The sequence below is a fragment of the Mustela nigripes genome, chromosome 12 (genome assembly GCF_022355385.1).
Source record: "Mustela nigripes isolate SB6536 chromosome 12, MUSNIG.SB6536, whole genome shotgun sequence".
NCBI lineage: Eukaryota > Metazoa > Chordata > Mammalia > Carnivora > Mustelidae > Mustela > Mustela nigripes.
Window position 1 is genome coordinate 84,890,334 of NC_081568.1, and position 18,072 is coordinate 84,908,405.

At 34.2% G+C, this 18,072-nt stretch overlaps 1 protein-coding gene across 3 annotated transcripts in view; it reads left to right on the forward strand.

The window, feature by feature from the left end:
- Window positions 1–18,072, forward strand: part of DDX4 (DEAD-box helicase 4) — a 72,635-nt gene that overhangs the window by 27,625 nt on the left and 26,938 nt on the right. For 2 of the 3 annotated variants that reach the window (XM_059416627.1, XM_059416629.1), the window contains exons 3-6: window positions 1,355–1,432; window positions 4,820–4,897; window positions 6,469–6,519; window positions 10,219–10,278. In XM_059416627.1, coding sequence (XP_059272610.1) covers window positions 1,355–1,432; window positions 4,820–4,897; window positions 6,469–6,519; window positions 10,219–10,278 — 267 coding nt within the window. The remainder of the gene's footprint in view (window positions 1–1,354; window positions 1,433–4,819; window positions 4,898–6,468; window positions 6,520–10,218; window positions 10,279–18,072) is intronic. The other variant, XM_059416628.1, reaches the window with a different exon arrangement.

The following is an 18,072-nucleotide window of genomic DNA, read 5'->3' on the forward strand; positions in this document are numbered from 1 at the left end:
CTTCTTTGAGTTTTATAAAACTGGTATCTTACTATTTATAGTCTTTGCAATTTAAATTTTCATCCAGTGTTGTTTTTAAAGTTTATCCATGTTGCCAGCCAGTTGTTTTGGTCTATTTATAATTGTACTCTCTCGTATGAATATACTACACATATGCAATATATATAATATTACATAATAAAGTATAGAGCACAATATGTGATACTCCCTTGTGCAACTATGCCACATATTTTTATTCACTTTTTGATGTATGTTTGAGTTGTTTCCCTTTTGCTAGTATTAGCAGAGCTGCATGAATGTCACTTTGTTTGCTAAGTATATGTTTTTTTCTTTTTTTTTAAAAAATGATTTTATTTATTTATTTGACAGAGGGAGAGCACAAATGGGCAAGTGGCAGGCAGAGGGAGAGGGAAAAGCAGGCTTCCTGCTGAGCACGGAGCCTCATGCTAAGTCCTAGAACCCTGGAATCATAACCTGAGCTAAAGGCAGACACTTAACCTACTGAGCCATCCAGGCACCCCTAAGTGTATGTTTTTAAGTCATAAATCGTGTTGGGTTATTTCATGTACTTTTTATCTATGGAGATAGTTTTTTTTTCTTTTTGATATGTTAATGTTACAAATTACCTTTTTAAGATGTTGTGATGTTAAAATACCTTTGCATTCCGGACTTAACCTCATTGGTCATAATGTTTTATCTATTTAATTTTTGATTGGGTTTGTTTTGCTAATAACTGTTATGGAGATTTTACATCCACTTTTGATTAAGAGATATTTTCTTCAATCCTTGACATGTTGAAGTCAGGTTGACTTGGTGGAATGAATTGGGGAATAATTCCTCTTTCTGTTTCCTGGGAGGGTTATATGTCATTGAAATGATTCGTTCTTTGAGAGTTTGATAGAATCCATGTGTAAAACTATATCTAGGCTTGATGCAGAGATATAAGTACTGATTTAGTTTCTTTATGACAATTAATGTACTTTCAAATATATTCTTTCAGAGCTAGGATCAAGATCTAGTTTGTAGCTTCATTATAGTATATGATTTGGGCTTGTTTCCTTATGTTCTTAGCTGTTTTTGCTATTAGCAAACTTAAAACTGTTTTGCAGCTAGTCATATGTTGAAAAAACTATCTCCTTCCTTTGATTCACATTTTGTTTTATTGAGTAAGGTTTAGTCACCCTTTATTTTTCTCTTGGAGAACTTCCTTAGGTAGGCTACTAGGCTATTTGTCTTTCTTACCAATTTATAGAATTCTTCCTTTGTCATGGGAGGTGGTACATTGAAAAGGTTAAAAGTTTGTGTACCAGCAAGGTACTTATTTTGACTTGTTTCAAATTGTTACTTGATTTAGAAATGGATGATGGACCTTCTCGAAGAGATCATTTCATGAGAAGCGGATTTGCCTCTGGGAGGAGTATGGGAAACAGAGGTAAATATCTTTGTCTTTCCTTAATCTTATCAATTTGAATGGTGGAAAGAATAGAGACTGTTATGACTGTTTAGTGCAAAGCTATATTTGTTATATTGCACTGCACAGTAGACTTTGAAATAATGAGTATCATTTTTTCAATTAGCAATTCTCTTTTTGCTTTTTCCTTTCCTGGGATAGTAGTTTCAAATAGTTAAATTGATAAAATAGATGGGTTAAATAGATTGGTTAAAAATAGTTGCTTTACAGACCTACTTCTTAATATTGATTATTGATATTCAGTAATTGGCATAAAAGGAATGTTTGTAAAAGCTTCAGAGATCTGGGTGAGAAGGATCTCTTTTTGAAGTTTTTACTTCTCAAGAAAAGGCAGTATGGAAGCATTTCTGTTAGTTTATTAGTATTACCAGGTTTGTTCCCCAAACTTGGAACTTCTTATTTTTAGAACAACCAGTACTTGATTTGACAGATAATGATATAGCGAAATACCTTCCTATAGTCCATTTTTTAATTTAATAATAAAATACTGAAAGTATTTTGCTTTATGTTTTACTATAGTGCCATAAAATATTAGAACCACCAGTTCATTTAAAAATACATATAGTCATTTATTTCTTTAATAGGAAGTATAATTTAAGGCTAATTGGTAGTTTTAAGTACATGTAACACTTAATCTTGAATTCATTAGATGTTAATTGGAAGATTTTACTTCTAGGTATTTTTATTCATTGGAGACAATAAAGGCTGATGTGTAGTATTTCCTTTGATACTTGGAAAACTTAATTTCTTGTTTAGACTCAGTTAACACAGATGTGGATCTATAGATGCATGTGTTTTTTAAGATTTTATTTATTTGAGAGAGAAGGAGCAAGAGCAAGTGGGTTCACAGGAGCAGGGCGAGTGGCAGAGAGGGGGAGAAACAGACTCCCTGCTGAGCAAGGAATCTCAGATGGGGCTCCATCTCAAAACCCTGAGATCATGACCTGAGCTGAAGTCAAGAGTGGGATATTTAACCTAGTGAGCCACCCAGGCCCTGAGAAATGTTTTAAATTAATTAGCAGTATTTTAATTTTCAAATTCAGAGCGTATATTCATAGATCTTGTTAAAGTTTTACATGAATTGAAGATGCTTTTTTCTTCTTTTTTTTTTTTAAATGAAGTGTAGTTGACACACAATGTTACATTAGTTTCAGCTATATGGCATAGCTGTTGCACAACTCTATAGATTATGTTGTGCTCACCACAAATGTAGCTACCATCTGTCACCATACAACATTATTAACAACACTAATGACTATATTTTCTTTACTGTATCTTTTATCTGTGTGATTTATTCATTCTGTAACTGGAAGCCTGTATCTCTGAATAAAGGGTTTTTAAAATGAAAAAATCATCACTGAAACAGATTTTACGACACATTGTTAATCCCATATGTGTTATGTTGAAAAACACATTAAATTTCTGATCAAAACTCTTGGTTGAATGTTGATACTTTAAAAAGTTATCATTGTACTATATATAATCTTGGAAATTCATAGACCCATGAATGTAACTCCCTTCCATTATTGTTAATGTAATTTTTAGTTTCAATCTGATATTTTTTCTCAGAGCTTTCATAGCTAGTAGTTTATTTTTGAAATTAACTCTTAATTCTTAAAATGTAATATTAATCACTTTTCATGTTCTGTGAACTATGATCTAAATAGTTTAAACTTCTTGAATCTCACACACATCTTTAGAACTTGATGAAAATTTGAGATAATTGCTGATACACAGTTTTGCACATGGTTTTAGGAGCTTTGCAGATCATTTTACTGCCTTGTACTAGGATATTATTCAGTTAGATAAGACACAATTTATGAAGACCACAAGATAATGCTTTAATTTTTTCTAGTGATAGTTTAAAGTGGTAGTTTATGTCATTTTGACTGTCTTTTGTTCCATTTTTTTGTTTTAAATAGCCATGCTTCTTGCCATACCAACTCTGCTCTCAAAATTCTTAACTCTAGTGGTAGAGAAACACATGGAAAGAAATAGAGTGTGCTGTGGGAATGTGGAAGAAGGATTGATTGTGATTGGAGGTCTGAAAGACTTCATAGAGGAGATAGCCTTTCTGGGGTTTTGAAGAGTGAAAAGAATTTTGATAGGAAAGTAGGGAATGCTATGCTTAAGGAACAGTGTAGGAATGTAGAAAATATTAGAAGTTCACAATGTGGAATATGGGAAGTTGTTTGGTGTGAATTAAAGTGTTAGGTGCTCAGTGTTGTGTAGTTGGAGGTAAAGCTCACAAGGATAACATGAGGAAAGTCCCTGGAGGGGTGGAGATGTGACTAAGGGAGTGGTAGTTGCAGCTTTTACTTTTTTATTATATAGTTCCATCCTAAACTGAGTTTTAAAAGTGGAAAGATTAAGAGAACTTTAAATGCTAACAAAATGAGTAAGTAATAAGTAATTAAAAAACAGGACAAGAGTATGAAATTTTCAATAGCAGGACTTTGATACTGGTGCATTAATAGCTGGCTCTATTCAGGGTGAGGTTTCAATATACAGAACATCACAGAGTTGAATTTCCTGATAACAGGTCACTAGTAAAATAAAAACGAGTAGAAAGCTGTATTTCACCAATAGTATGTTTATGTTTTTATGTTGGTATTATAATTCAAGAATTTTTATTTTTAAAATTCAAGAATGTTTAAATAGAAGTTGCAGGAGATTTTATCTTTTTAAGTTCCTGTCCTTCTTTATCCCCCATCCTTGGATGTCTCTTTATGTCAGAGATTCATTCTTTCATTTAAAATTTTTATTTTTGGGCGCCTGGGTGGCTCAGTGGGTTAAGCCGCTGCCTTCAGCTCAGGTCATGATCTCAGGGTCCTGGGATCGAGTCCCGCATCGGGCTCTCTGCTCAGCAGGGAGCCTGCTTCCTCCTCTCTCTCTGTCTGCCTCTCTGCCTACTTGTGATCTCTGTCTGTCAAATAAATAAATAAATCTTAAAAAAAAAAAAAAAAAGAATTGTGTGCTCTACCAGCTGAGCCAGTCAGGTGCCCTCCCCCCAATTTTTTATTTATTTATTTATTTTTAAATATTTTATTTATTTATTTGTCAGCGAGAGATCACAAGTAGGCAGAGAGGCAGACAGGGAGAGAGAGGAGGAGCCAGGCTCCCCACCAGGCAGGGAGCCCAGTGCGGGGCTCAATCCCAGGATGCTGGGATCACGACCTGAGCTGAAGGCAGATGCTTAACCCACTGAGCCACCAGGTGCCCCATCTCTCCCGACTTTTTAAAAGATTTTATTTTTAAGTAATCCCAAAGATTTGTTTAATACCTAGATTTTTTGACACAATCAATTTTATGTTTTAAAGAGTTTTAACTCTATCTGAACATTTTCAGATGCTGGCGAATCTAATAAAAGAGAGAATACATCCACAATGGGTGGTTTTGGAGTTGGAAAGAGTTTTGGAAACAGAGGTAAACTGCTTATGGTATCTTAGAATTATAGTTTGAGTGAACCCTAGTTTATTTCTGTACTCAAGGCTCCCTTGCCCTTGGCTCTCCAACAAGAGATCCATCTTCTATACTTCCAAAGGTAAATTTGAATCTCCACCTTGTTGAGCAAAGAACCAGTAGAAGCTTTGAAGTTCTTTTTTTCTTTAAAAACTGTGTATCAGAACTGGAACAGAATTTAAGATCAAGACCAGTAATGTGTAGGTTGAAGACTTCCGAAGCATTTTGGAAACCCAGCAGTCAAGAAGGTTAGAATGGAGGGAAGGTGCAGTCGTGGTGGACAGTGGAGAGAATATAATCCTTTTCTGAACCAACTTGAAAGATTGCAAATTCTGAAATGAACTAAATAACTCAAAACTTAAGTTTCATGGTATAAAACTCTTTCTGTACAGATTGTGTTTATTTTGAAATGATGTATCTTTTCAAGGAAAATCCTTTTTTTCATCTAATCATATATTGAGGCTACTGGGCACTTACTTTTGTTTCATAATTGTGTATTAAATTTCTCTGCTAAAAAGGGATGTTATATTTTTTGAACCTGAGATACTAAGTGACTTTATGTATATATTCTGCATATAAATTTAACATTTCAGATACTAATTGATTATTCTGTATTGCCAGGATTTAATATATTTAATATTTTATAATTTAGCTTAAATACTGATCGACAGCCATATTACAGTGACCTTTAATTTTAATGGATATTAATCCCTGAATATCTTTGCACTAAAGACAATTTTATTAAGATTCACTATTTTAAAATTTTGTGAATTATTATTGATGAATGCTTTTAAAATTAATTTTAGTGATGTATCTGTATGCTCTAGAGACACACAAATCTAGATATAGGTTTTTATTATATGAGAAATTTGAAAGCAAAGCTAAATGAAAGATAAAAAATTTTATAAACAAAAAATGTTGGAATAATTTCCTTATTACTGAAATGGGAAAAATTATTGGATATTGGATTATAATTTAGTTGCATTGTCCTCTGGCAGTTGAAGAGATTGAGTTAATATATAAGGTTTTAAAAACTTGGATCTTGGGACGCCTGGGTGGCTAAGTTGGTTGGACGACTGCCTTCGGCTCAGGTCATGATCCTTGAGTTCCTGGATCGAGTCCTGCATTGGGCTCCCAGCTCCAAGGGGAGTCTGCTTTTCCCTCTGACCCTCTCCTTGCTCATGCTCTCTCTGTCTCTTTCTCAAATAAATAAATAAAAACTTGGATCTTTTGAATAGGAAGTATATAGTGCTTATGTTGATATATACTGCTTTTCTGACCATCTATATATATGTGATATCTGAGGTAGTATAACACTGATTGGACCTTTTACCTTAGTTAATTGACACAGGCAGAAGTCAGAATGCAACTTGTGTGAGTTTTCATTCAGTATATGTATATATAGCTCTGTGTGGTTTATTTTATTTTAAGGGGGTATCAGAGCTGGTAATCCCTTTGGTTTTTGTTTGATTTACCACAGAGGTGCAGGTAATTGTTTTCATGAATTTGCAAGTTTAATTTTCTATTTCGTATAGGTTTTTCAAATAACAAGTTTGAAGAAGGTGATAGCTCTGATTTCTGGAGAGGTAAGTTCAGTGTTTTTTGTAGAGGCCTTTTAAAATTTAATGTTCGGTGAACATGCTAAAGAGAAACTAAGATTAAGTGTCATAGTCTTTTTCAGTTCTAATTTATTTGAACCCAGTTTGATAAAGCACCTGTTTCCAGAGTTGTAACCAAGAGCTCAGACATCCTAGTTTGACCTTGATCTATGAGGTACAACTTTTGAATGTTTGCTACCTTGAGAAAAAATGGATAAAGGAAAGAACATACCAAGAATCAAAACTCCCATGTCCATATATACATGCAGTTTGAGACATGCAGGTCCCTATTCAGACAAATATAATTCTTGACAGTGGAAAAAGATTCATGAGAATGTGGATGAGTGCCAAAATCAAGATATTTCTGTCCGGGTACTGACAAACTGGTTTGGAGGAATTCAGAGGATGATGAGAATAGAGTAATGTTACCAGAATATAGATTACAATAATTAATAATGCTTTCCTAGAAGAAACTGATGAAGCAGATTTGGGTGAGGCCTTGGAACCTGTATTTAAAAAGCATTCCTGGTGACTCTGATGGTTTTTGTTTGATAATCACTTATCTGTGGAGTCTTTTTTATGAGGGTTAGAGGGTAGGGGCAGAGGGAAAGAGAGAGAGAGAATCTTAGGCAGGCTCCATGCCCAGTGCAGAGCCCACTCAGGGCTACGTCTCAGAACCCTGAGATCATGACCTAAGCTGAAATCAAGAATTGGATGCTTAACAAACAAAGCCACCAGGGTGCCCTTATCTGTGGAATCTTTGGAGTTGCAGACTTTGTTTCCTGTCCTTGCTCTGTGACCCCCTAGTTGAATGACTTAGAGCTAGTTGCTTAATTTCTTATAGCCACAGTTTGCTATTCTGCAGAATGGAGGACATCCCTGTTATAGGTGGTTAGGCAGACTTAATGAAAATATGCATGAAATTAAGAAATTTAATATCGGACACATTCATGGTAAACAGTAAATGCCATCTATCTTCATTAAATATTTGAGTCTTAGTTTCATTGCACTCTTAACAGTGATTCTAAAAATCAAAACCAAGCCTAGACTGATCACCTTAAAACCCTTTGGAATTGTGGGTACAGGTCTCTGAATTAGATGGAGTTTTAATATATCTAATAAAACTGTTCCCTAAGTTATTTTCAGTCTCATTCTCCCTGATTTTCTATGCTTTTTTTCATTTAATTCAAATGAAAATGTATGTAACATAGGACAAATACTTAACAGAAGAAAAAAAGACCATTTTTATTCTTTTCCATTTCTATTTTACCTAATCTCCCTTTTTAAAACCAGTTAAGGGATGCCTGTGTGGCTTAGTCAGTTGGGCCACTGCCCTTGGCTCAGGTCATGATACCAGCGTCCTGGGATCGAGTCCGGCATCGGGCTTCTTGCTCAGCAGGGAGCCTGCTTCTCTCTCTGCCTCTACCTGACACTCTACCTGCTTGTGTGTGCTCTCTCTGACAAATAAACAAATAAAATCTTAAAAAAAAAAAAAAAAGAATATTCAAGATCGTTTTCGCTTAGCCAAGACCTGCTTTCCCAGTTGACTCTTATCAGTGGTAGATGAGAGCACTTTTGAGCACAAATTCTAGTTTCCATGGCACCTGAGAGAACTTCCCTCCAAAATGGTTTGCTTTATTGGCAAGCCCAGGAACAGATTTTGATACCATGATAGAAGATTTTATTCTGTACACAAATTGCATCTTTTGTGGTTGTTATTTTCCCTGCAGTCTAGTTTCCTCCATCTGGTATAGTTAGTGATAAGGACCATTCATTTTGGATTTGGACACCCTAGATTTGAGACCCAGAGTCTCCTCTTCTCAGTTGTATTACCTTGAAAAGGCATATTTAACATCTGTATTTCATTTTCTCTATTTATAAAAGAGGATAATGCCCTCATCACAAGGTTTTTGTGAAAATTTAAAAAGTCAGTACATATTATATTACTCCTTTATAACAGTGCTAGACCATGCTGAATTCTATGTGTGTTATCACTATTCATTATTAATAATTTCATGTAATATATTTATATGAATATATATTATATATCTAATATATTTATTACTATATGTTCAACATATCAATTAATATATCATATTTATGTTTTTAAATATTTATACTTCATACATGTTATATATATTTTACATACTTTCTGTAATTAATTTTTATGTAATAATATAATATGGTTGTAGCTGATCTTTGGATAATATCTCTTTTTTGTTGGTGCTTGGCTTTATTTCCTAACTCTACAGATTTTTTTCAATAACTATATTTTGAAATAAGACTCATTACAAGTTAAAAAATAGAAAAATAGTACAGAGGGTTTCCATTGCCCCTCTCCAAATGTAGCTGTACTTATCACCCAACTTCTCCCAATATCATTAGGCCATTTTAATTCCCAGTGTGGTCAAAATATAAGTTTGTTTTAGGGAAATAACTGGACAAAGTTAATGGGAGACCTCTTTGTCCTTATCAGGTCTCAATTAATTTATAGCTTTTTCTTACATAAGGCAGTAAATGTTAGTTGTCCTCATTATTCCAAGGGCTGGCCAAGTTTCTTTTCAAAATTCTTTCCTTCCTATTAAGCTCACTTGTAGTATTAAATCCTGCTTCCTGAAAAGTTGTCTTGATATTAAATGAATTGGAATATTTGGTAGTTATTGACTTCATTTCAGTAGGAGCCTGCAATAAGAGCTCTGGGTTAGTTGCTAAATAGATTAGTACTTTTGTACAGGAACTTAACTCAAAGCTTTTAAGCAGTCTAGCCCTTGATGTCATTACTATGACTTAAAGTTCTCAAATTTTAAACATTTAATGACATGTACAAAGGTCTCTTGAAATCATTTCTGTATTTCCCAAATGTGGCTTTGTTGGAATCTTCTAGAAAGCTTGAAGTTATTACTTCAAGTCATATTAGTAACATTTTTAAATTTTGAAAAATTATTCATTTGTTGCTCTCTATACTTTCAAGATAAACATCTCTGGGAGTAGATTCTAGGGCTGGATTGATTGATTGATTGATTGGTTGATGTAATTTTTTTCTAGGAATTTATTTTTAACAAACCTTCCAGCTAATTCTTAGGCAGCCTTCAGTGTAGTGATTTGCATTCCACTGTTGAGAAACTGATGATGTTACTTGATAACATCCTTAAAAACAGAAAAGCCAAGATATCCCCCAATTGTTTCATTAGGATGATTGGGGGGAAATTTGCATATGTTTAAAAAACCCACTAATGTTTGAGATACAGTAAGAAAGGCAAATTACAGAAATATTGACAGTATTATAAAAAGAATAGTCATGTATTTCTAGTGGCTGATAGCCTACATTTATTTCTACTTGACTACTTTAATAGTTTAGATATTTCTGAGACCATTTTTATTCATACCAATATTGATGAAATTCTTATTGTTTGGCCTGTATGTAGCACTTCAGAAATAAGTGAATTCTCAATTATACACTTAACATTGGACATTTAGGTATGTTAAATGATTTGTATAGGGATTTGACTGAATAATGTCTTTATATTTCTGTTGCTAAAATTATTTGAAGACTTAAAATGTCCATATTTTAACTTAAAAATACTCATTTTTCTCACTACTTTATCCTGCGATAGTGCTATTCTTTAGATATTAAAACTTTAAAGTTAATTATTTAGATGCTATTCACATGTTAAATTTTTATTCAAGAATCTAATAATGACTGTGAAGATAATCAAACACGGAGCAGAGGGTTTTCCAAGAGAGGCGGTAAGACCACATTTTAGAATGATTTGTACTTAGGCTTCCTAATGTCACTGGAATTTTTTTCCCCTGAAGATCTCCAGAATGTGTTATAAAGTACAGAATAGGGACTGTGAGTTCTGGTCAGTCACAATATCTATGAACTGGGATGTCTTTGTCTCTGAATAGAATATTTGGATATGTCAGAGAGTGAAAAAATTGTGGATGACTTTTTGTTAAGGTCTGGCAGTGCTCTAACCATACTGTGCTAATCCCGCCTCTAATAAAGTTGAGATTAGATGGTATAAATATTACCTTACTTAATTCTTGGTAACCTATGGATAGACATGTTAAAATAGCAACAGTAAAACCCACGAAAAACATAGTGAACTTATAAAATTGTTAACAATGTGCAAATCTGTTTATAAGAGTTTATTCTTAGGAACCATATGATAATCAGATACATCAGTGTTTTTACTGTGATTTGGGAACATAATTTTCTTTTAGCATTAGAAAGTTAGCCCATTGAATGCCAGGCCCTTCCTAGTGCAATTAGGACTTGTGGGGACTTCACTATAGCAATGTTAAGGCTGTGAGGTGGGGAGGAATTTGGTGGTGAAGGAGGTTTTGCTATTTGTCTCATAAATTGAAGTTTTTGGTTTTTTTAACGATAATTGCAGGGGGACATGTAATGATGGGGAGGAAATTTAGCTATAAGAAAAAGCCAGACTCATCCTCTAGAATTGCTCCCCCCGCTTAATAAGCAAATTTTAACACTAATGTTCTTAAAACATTGCTCTTAGTTTTAAATTTTTGGTTGTTTTCTGCAGAACAGTGAATATCTTCCTCAGTATTTTCTTTAAATTAATCTAATTCATACTTAATTGAGGCAGTCAAAAGCCAGTTGCTGCTCTATGTGCTTGATCCTGTCTTATTTGCTAATACAGGGTGACTAGCAGGGAAACAGTCATTTTTGCATATCCCTGATTGCTATTCTCTTTAGTTGTATACATTTGAAGATAGGAAATTTGCACATGGTGGTCAATAACAGACATGCATGCATAAATATAAGCATATTTAAGTTTATATTAAAATGTAACTTGATACAGCACCAGACATGTGCATATGTTGTACCTGTATAGCTCAGTGATTTTTCACTAACGGAACACACTTGGGTTTACTGTGTTCACAAGCATCCAGATCAAGAAATAGAAATTATTGGCACCTCTAGAAGTCCCTTTTATGCTCATTTTCTTTTGCTGACAGCCCTCCCATCCCATGGTTAACTTCTAATTTGATTTTTAGCAGCATGGGTTAATTTTCTTTTTGTACTTGGAAGCATGCAATATACTCTTTTGTGTCCATCTTCTGCTTAATATGTTTGTGAGATGCATTCATAATGTTGGTTGCAGTTGTAGATTATTACCTTTGCTTGTATAGACTCTTTGGTTCTACTCTTATGCTAATGATGTTCTTTGGATGTCTTCCAGCTTTAGGCTATTTTGAAGCTGTTGCTGTGGACATTCTTTGGTGTTATCGATATATATTCTGAAGTAGAATTGATGCCTCATAGATTTTGTATATTTTTTGCTTTAATAGCTCTTGTGAAATGTTTTCAAGATAGATATACTAAGGTATAACTCCTACATCCTCACCAGCATCTTGTACTTTCTTTTTATTTGAGTTTAAACATTCTTCTGAGTGTGTGGTGGTCTATCTTACTGTGGTTTTAATATGCCTTTCCTTGATGGACTAATGACATGTCCAGTGCTTCATAAGTTTACTGGATATTTGTACATCATCTTTTGTATAGTGCTGATTCCATTCTTTTGCCATCTTTTCTATTGGGTGTCTATTTTTACCTTTTCATTGGTGAATGATTTAAAACTTATAGAAAATTTGCAAAAACTTATAGAAAATTTGCAAAAATTTGTAAAAGTAACTCCTGGATAACATTTATATTGGGAGTCTCTTTGCTTACTTTAAAGTCATGAAGATAAACTCTTGTGTTTTTCCTTTAAAATTTTATCTTTTTAGTGTGCACTTTCATACTGTAATTCATCTGGGCTTTTTTTTTTTTTTTTTTTGTATATGATGTAAGATAGGGATCATGGTACATTTTTTCCCCATAAGGGTATCCAGTTGATCCCTTATCAATTACTAAAAGACTTTTCCAGTCCTACCAGGCCTTCTTTGTCCTAAACAGATGACAATGTGTGTATGGAACTGTCCCTGGACATGGTTCCTTTCCATTGGTCAGTTTCTATATTTTTGCACCTTTGCTATATAGCCTAATTACTGCAATTTCATAATAGATCCTAATATCTGGTAGTGTAAGTCTTCCATGTTTATTGTTCTTTAGTATTACCTCAGTTATTTTTAGTTCTTTGCATTTGCATGTGATTTTTAGAATTGGTTGATCAATTTTTTGGAAAAAACCTAATGGCATATTTTGGGGATTCCATTTATTTTGAGGAGAATGACCATTTTTACAATATTGAGCCTTTCAGTCCATGAAGATCCCTGTTTAAGTAGGTCTTTAGTTTTTCCTAGCTATGTTTTGCAGTTTTCACTGGAGAGTCATTACACATCTTTATTTATATTAACATTTGATACTTTGGGTTTTTTGTATTTGATATTTTGTGATGCATTTTTTAAAATTTTTTATTTTTTATAAACATGTATTTTTATCCACAGGGGTACAGGTCTGTGAATCGCCAGGTTTACACACTTCACAGCACTCACCAAAGCACATACCCTCCCCAATGTCCATAACCCCACCCCCCTTCTCCCAAACCCCTCCCCCCAGCAACCCTCAGTTTGTTTTGTGAGATTAAGAGTCACCTATGGTTTGTCTCCCTCCCAATCCCATCTTGTTTCATTGATTCTTCTCCTACCCACTTAAGCCCCCATGTTGCATCACCACTTCCTCATATCAGGGAGATCATACGATGTTGTCTTTCTCTGCTTGACTTATTTCGCTAAGCATGATACGCTCTAGTTCCATCCATGTTGTCGCAAATGGCAAGATTTCCTTTCTTTTGATGGCTTCATAGTATTCCATTGTGTATATATACCACATCTTCTTGATCCATTCATCTGTTGATGGACATCTAGGTTCTTTCCATAGTTTGGCTATTGTGGACATTGCTGCTATAAACATTCAGGTGCACTTGCCCCTTTGGATCACTACGTTTGTATCTTTAGGGTAAATACCCAGTAGTGCAATTGCTGGGACATAGGGCAGTTCTATTTTCAACATTTTGAGGAACCTCCATGCTGTTTTCCAGAGTGGTTGCACCAGCTTGCATTCCCACCAACAGTGCAGGAGGGTTCACCTTTCTCCGCATCCTCGCCAGCATCTGTCATTTCCTGACTTATTGATTTTAGCCATTCTGACTGGTGTGAGGTGATATCTCATTGTGGTTTTGATTTGTATTTCCCTGATGCCGAGTGATATGGAGCACTTTTTCATGTGTCTGTTGGCCATCTGGATGTCTTCTTTGCGGAAATGTCTGTTCATGTCCTCTGCCCATTTCTTGATTGGATTATTTGTTCTTTGGGTGTTGAGTTTGCTAAGTTCTTTATAGATTTTGGACACTAGTCCTTTATCTGATATGTCTTTTGCAAATATCTTCTCCCATTCTGTCAGTTGTCTTTTGATTTTGTTAACTGTTTCCTTTGCTGTGCGAAAGCTTTTGATCTTGATGAAATCCCAATAGTTGATTTTTGTCCTTGCTTCCCTTGCCTTTGGCGATGTTCCTAGGAAGATGTTGCTGCGGCTGAGGTCGAAGAGGTTGCTGCCTGTGTTCTCCTCAAGGATTTTGATGGATTCCTTTCGCACATTGAGGTCCTTCATCCATTTTGAGTCTATTTTTGTGTGTGGTGTAAGGAAATGGTCCAATTTCATTTTTCTGCGTGTGGCTGTCCAATTTTCCCAACACCATTTATTGAAGAGGCTGTCTTTTTTCCATTGGACATTCTTTCCTGCTTTGTCAAGATTAGTTGACCATAGAGTTGAGGGTCTATTTCTGGGCTCTCTATTCTGTTCCATTGATCTATGTGTCTGTTTTTGTGCCAGTACCATGCTGTCTTGATGATGACAGCTTTGTAATAGAGCTTGAAGTCCGGAATTGTGATGCCACCAACTTTGGCTTTCTTTTTCAATATCCCTTTGGCTATTCGAGGTCTTTTCTGGTTCCATATAAATTTTAATTATTTGTTCCATTTCTGTGATGCATTTTTAAAAGATTTTATTTACTTATTTGACACAGAGATCACAAATAGGCAGAGATGCAGGAAGAGGGAATGGGAGAAGCAGGCTTCCCACTGAGCAGAGAGAGCCCAATGTGGGTCTCGATCCCAGGACCCTGGGATCATGACCTGAGCTGAAGGCAGACACTTAACGACTGAGCCACCCAGGCACCCTTGCATATGTTTTTTATTTATCGAATGCTCCATACAACATAGATTTCACCATTTTTGAGAATGTACTTGAGTAGTTTTAAATATATTCACTGTATTGTATGCCCATCATCACTATTTAATTCCTGAATATTTTCTTTGTCTCTTCCCTGCCAAACCCATTTCTTTCTTATCTCCATCCTTTGGCAACCATTAATCGACCTTCTGTAGCTATGGATTTGCTGATTCTGGACACTTCATATAAGTGGAATTATGTAATATGTGGTATTTTGTGTGTTCTTTCACTTAGAATGATCTTGCAGTTTGAGCATGTTGTAGTATGTGATGGTACTTAATTATTTGTAATGGCTGAGTAATATTTCCCTGTGTAACTATATCACATTCTGTTTGTTCATCAGTTGATTGATTATTGGGTTGTTTCTACTTTGGGGATATTATGACTAATACTGCTATCAACCTTTGCGTATAAGTTTTATGTGAACATATGTTTTAATTTTTCTGGTGCATATACCTCTGAGTAAAACTGCCAAATTGTTTTCCACAGCAATTGCACGAATTTATCTTCCTTCTAGCAATGAATGAGTGTCCTGGTTTCTCTGTATCTTTACCAATCTTTGTTATTGTGTGTCTTCTTGGTGGTTGTGATCCTTGAGGGTGTAAAATGGTATCTCATTGTTGTTTTGGGTTTCCTGATGGCTGTTATGTTGAACAGCTTTTCCTATGTGTGTTGGCTATTTGTGTATCTTTTTTTGGAGAAAGATCTATATAAATCATTGGCTTATTTAAAAAACTGCAGGTTTTTTTTTTATTGTTTTAAGAATTCTTCATGTCTTGGTACATGGGCCATTGGATAGACAATTTGCAGATATATTATCTTTTCTTTGTATTGCCTTTTAATTTTCTTGATGGAGTCCTCTGAAGCACAGAATTTTAAAAATTTTGTTGCTGTCTGGTTTATCTGTTTTTTAATTTCTTGTTTGTGCTTTTGGTGTCATATCTAGAAAATTTTTGCCTATTAAAAGCCATTCAGATGTTCACCTGTTTCCTTCTAATAATTTTATTCTGCTTTTTGATCCATTCTGAGTTCATTTTTATATATGGTGTGAGGGAAGGCCCCAATGTAATTCTTTTGCATGTGAATATCTAGTCTTTGCACCATTTGTTCTTGTTTTATTATTGATAGGGTAGAGGTGTAAATCTCTTTAAATTTGTCCTGCTGGGAGTTGGTTAAGATTCTTGGATGTGCAAATTTATATTTTTCATCAAATTTGAGAAATTTTCTACTCTTTTTTGTGACAAAATAACTATGACATAAAATTTGCCATTTTAATTACATTTAACTGTAAAATTAAGTGACATTAAGTACATTTACTGTATTATGCAATTGTCACCACTTTCCATTTCCAAAATTGAAAGCAGAAATCTATATCCATTATATAGTACTTCTCCTTATCTTCTCCCCCTGAATTCCTGGTAAACCCTATTCTATATTCTCTTTGAATTTGCCTCTATTGTAGATATTTCAATCAAGTGGAATCATACAACATTGACCCTTTTGTGTCTGCCTTAGTTCACTTACCATAATGGTTTCAGTGTTCATGTTGTAACGTGATCTGAACAAAGTACATTTCTTTTATAGCTGAATCCATTGTATGTATAATACCACATTTTATCCATTCATCTGTTGATGAACATTTGGGTTTTTACTTACTTTGGTTATTGTGAATAATGCTTCTATGAACATTCATATGTATTTATCTGTTTGAGTCCTTACATCTTTTGAATATATGTCTAGAAGTGGAATTGCCAGGAGATGGGACTGAAGTAAGTTGAAATATGCCACAGAGTTCACTGTTCTCTGGGTTAAAAAAAAAATTCTCTGGGTTACCACAAGTTTGATTAATTTTCATTTTAGAAAATGTTAATTCTGACAGTTTTTGTGCATTTTTTTGGAGGAGCAGAATTTGGAGTTTCTTGCTTTGCCATTTTCGCTGATGTCAGTGATCCATATCATTTAAAAATTTTCATTTTGTTTGCTAGTATATAGAAATACAATTGAATTTTATATATTGAAGGTTGAGTGACCTCGCTAAATTTATGGTAAGTACTTTTTTAAATGAAGAAAAGATGTTCATGTTTCTTTTACACAAAGATAAAAGTGATTTATAAACTTACTCCTTTCTGAAGATCGTTAGCAGACATCTTTAAAAGGCTGCAAGAGATTGTCAGCTGTCCCTTATGAAATGCAAAATTCATGGAAGGACAAATGTCACCTTTAAAAATATATTAATGTTATTTTATGAAAAGTGACATTTAAAGTGGTAAATTCTGAAATATTTCAAGAACACAGAAAAGCACAGAATATTCTATTACAAACACTTGTATACCACTACCTGAATTTAACAGGAGCATTTTTTCATGTATACTTCAAATATTAAAAAAAATTACATAGTTGTTAAGACGACCCATCTTTCCTTTGTGTTTTATATATCCTTTTTCCCCAGAGGTAACTTTTTTAAACATTGGTGTGTAGCGTATACTTCTTATTCATACTTTTATAAAAGTTTATTATACCTATCTTTTTGTGATTTTTTAAACAAAATTTATTTTTAAGTAATCTCTACACCCATTGGGGGGCTTAGATTTAAAACTCTGAGGTCAAGAGTTGCATGCTCTACTGACTCAACCAGCCAGGCACACCCATCTCCCTCCCCTTTTTTGTGACTTTTTTTTCTCCCATGTTTTTAAGATTTAGATATTGAAAGTACAGTTCTAGTTCATTCATTTTAACTTTCATAGTGTTTTACTTAACCTTTTAACCTATTTATTTAAAAAATTATTTTTAACACCATGTAGGATATGTAGAGTTTCTGAGTTTCTGTAGAAAATCATTCAGACTTTTATTTCTGTATAACTTCCATGATCTTTTTACCTCCAGTTATTATGCTCCTTATATAACTAGAAATTGGCATGAGCTATGGGGAAAAAAAGAGCATGTTCATTTAAATGTTTGTGTTTCTCCTCTGTATGGAATTATTAAGCTGTAGATACTGGAGGTACTGAGTCATTTTGTAGTCATTTGCTCACTAGAGAAGCTAGTTTTGAAAAGGAACCAAACAATTTACAGAAAGCAGTAGTGATTAAAAGCATAATGAATCGATTAAACAGATTAAACAAAGATGAGTGGAATTAGTGAATCCAAAGATAGTTCTGAGGAAATTCTCTAAATTTGGGAATGGAAAACATGAAACAGTTTGATAGTTATGGAAGATAGAATTAGAAGCTCTGTTATTCCAGTATATGTCTAATATCTCCTGAGTTGAGAACAGAGAAAATGGGAGGAGGAGAGGGAGGGAAAACTATTCAGAGAATAGTTGAGAAACTCTTCCAGAGTTA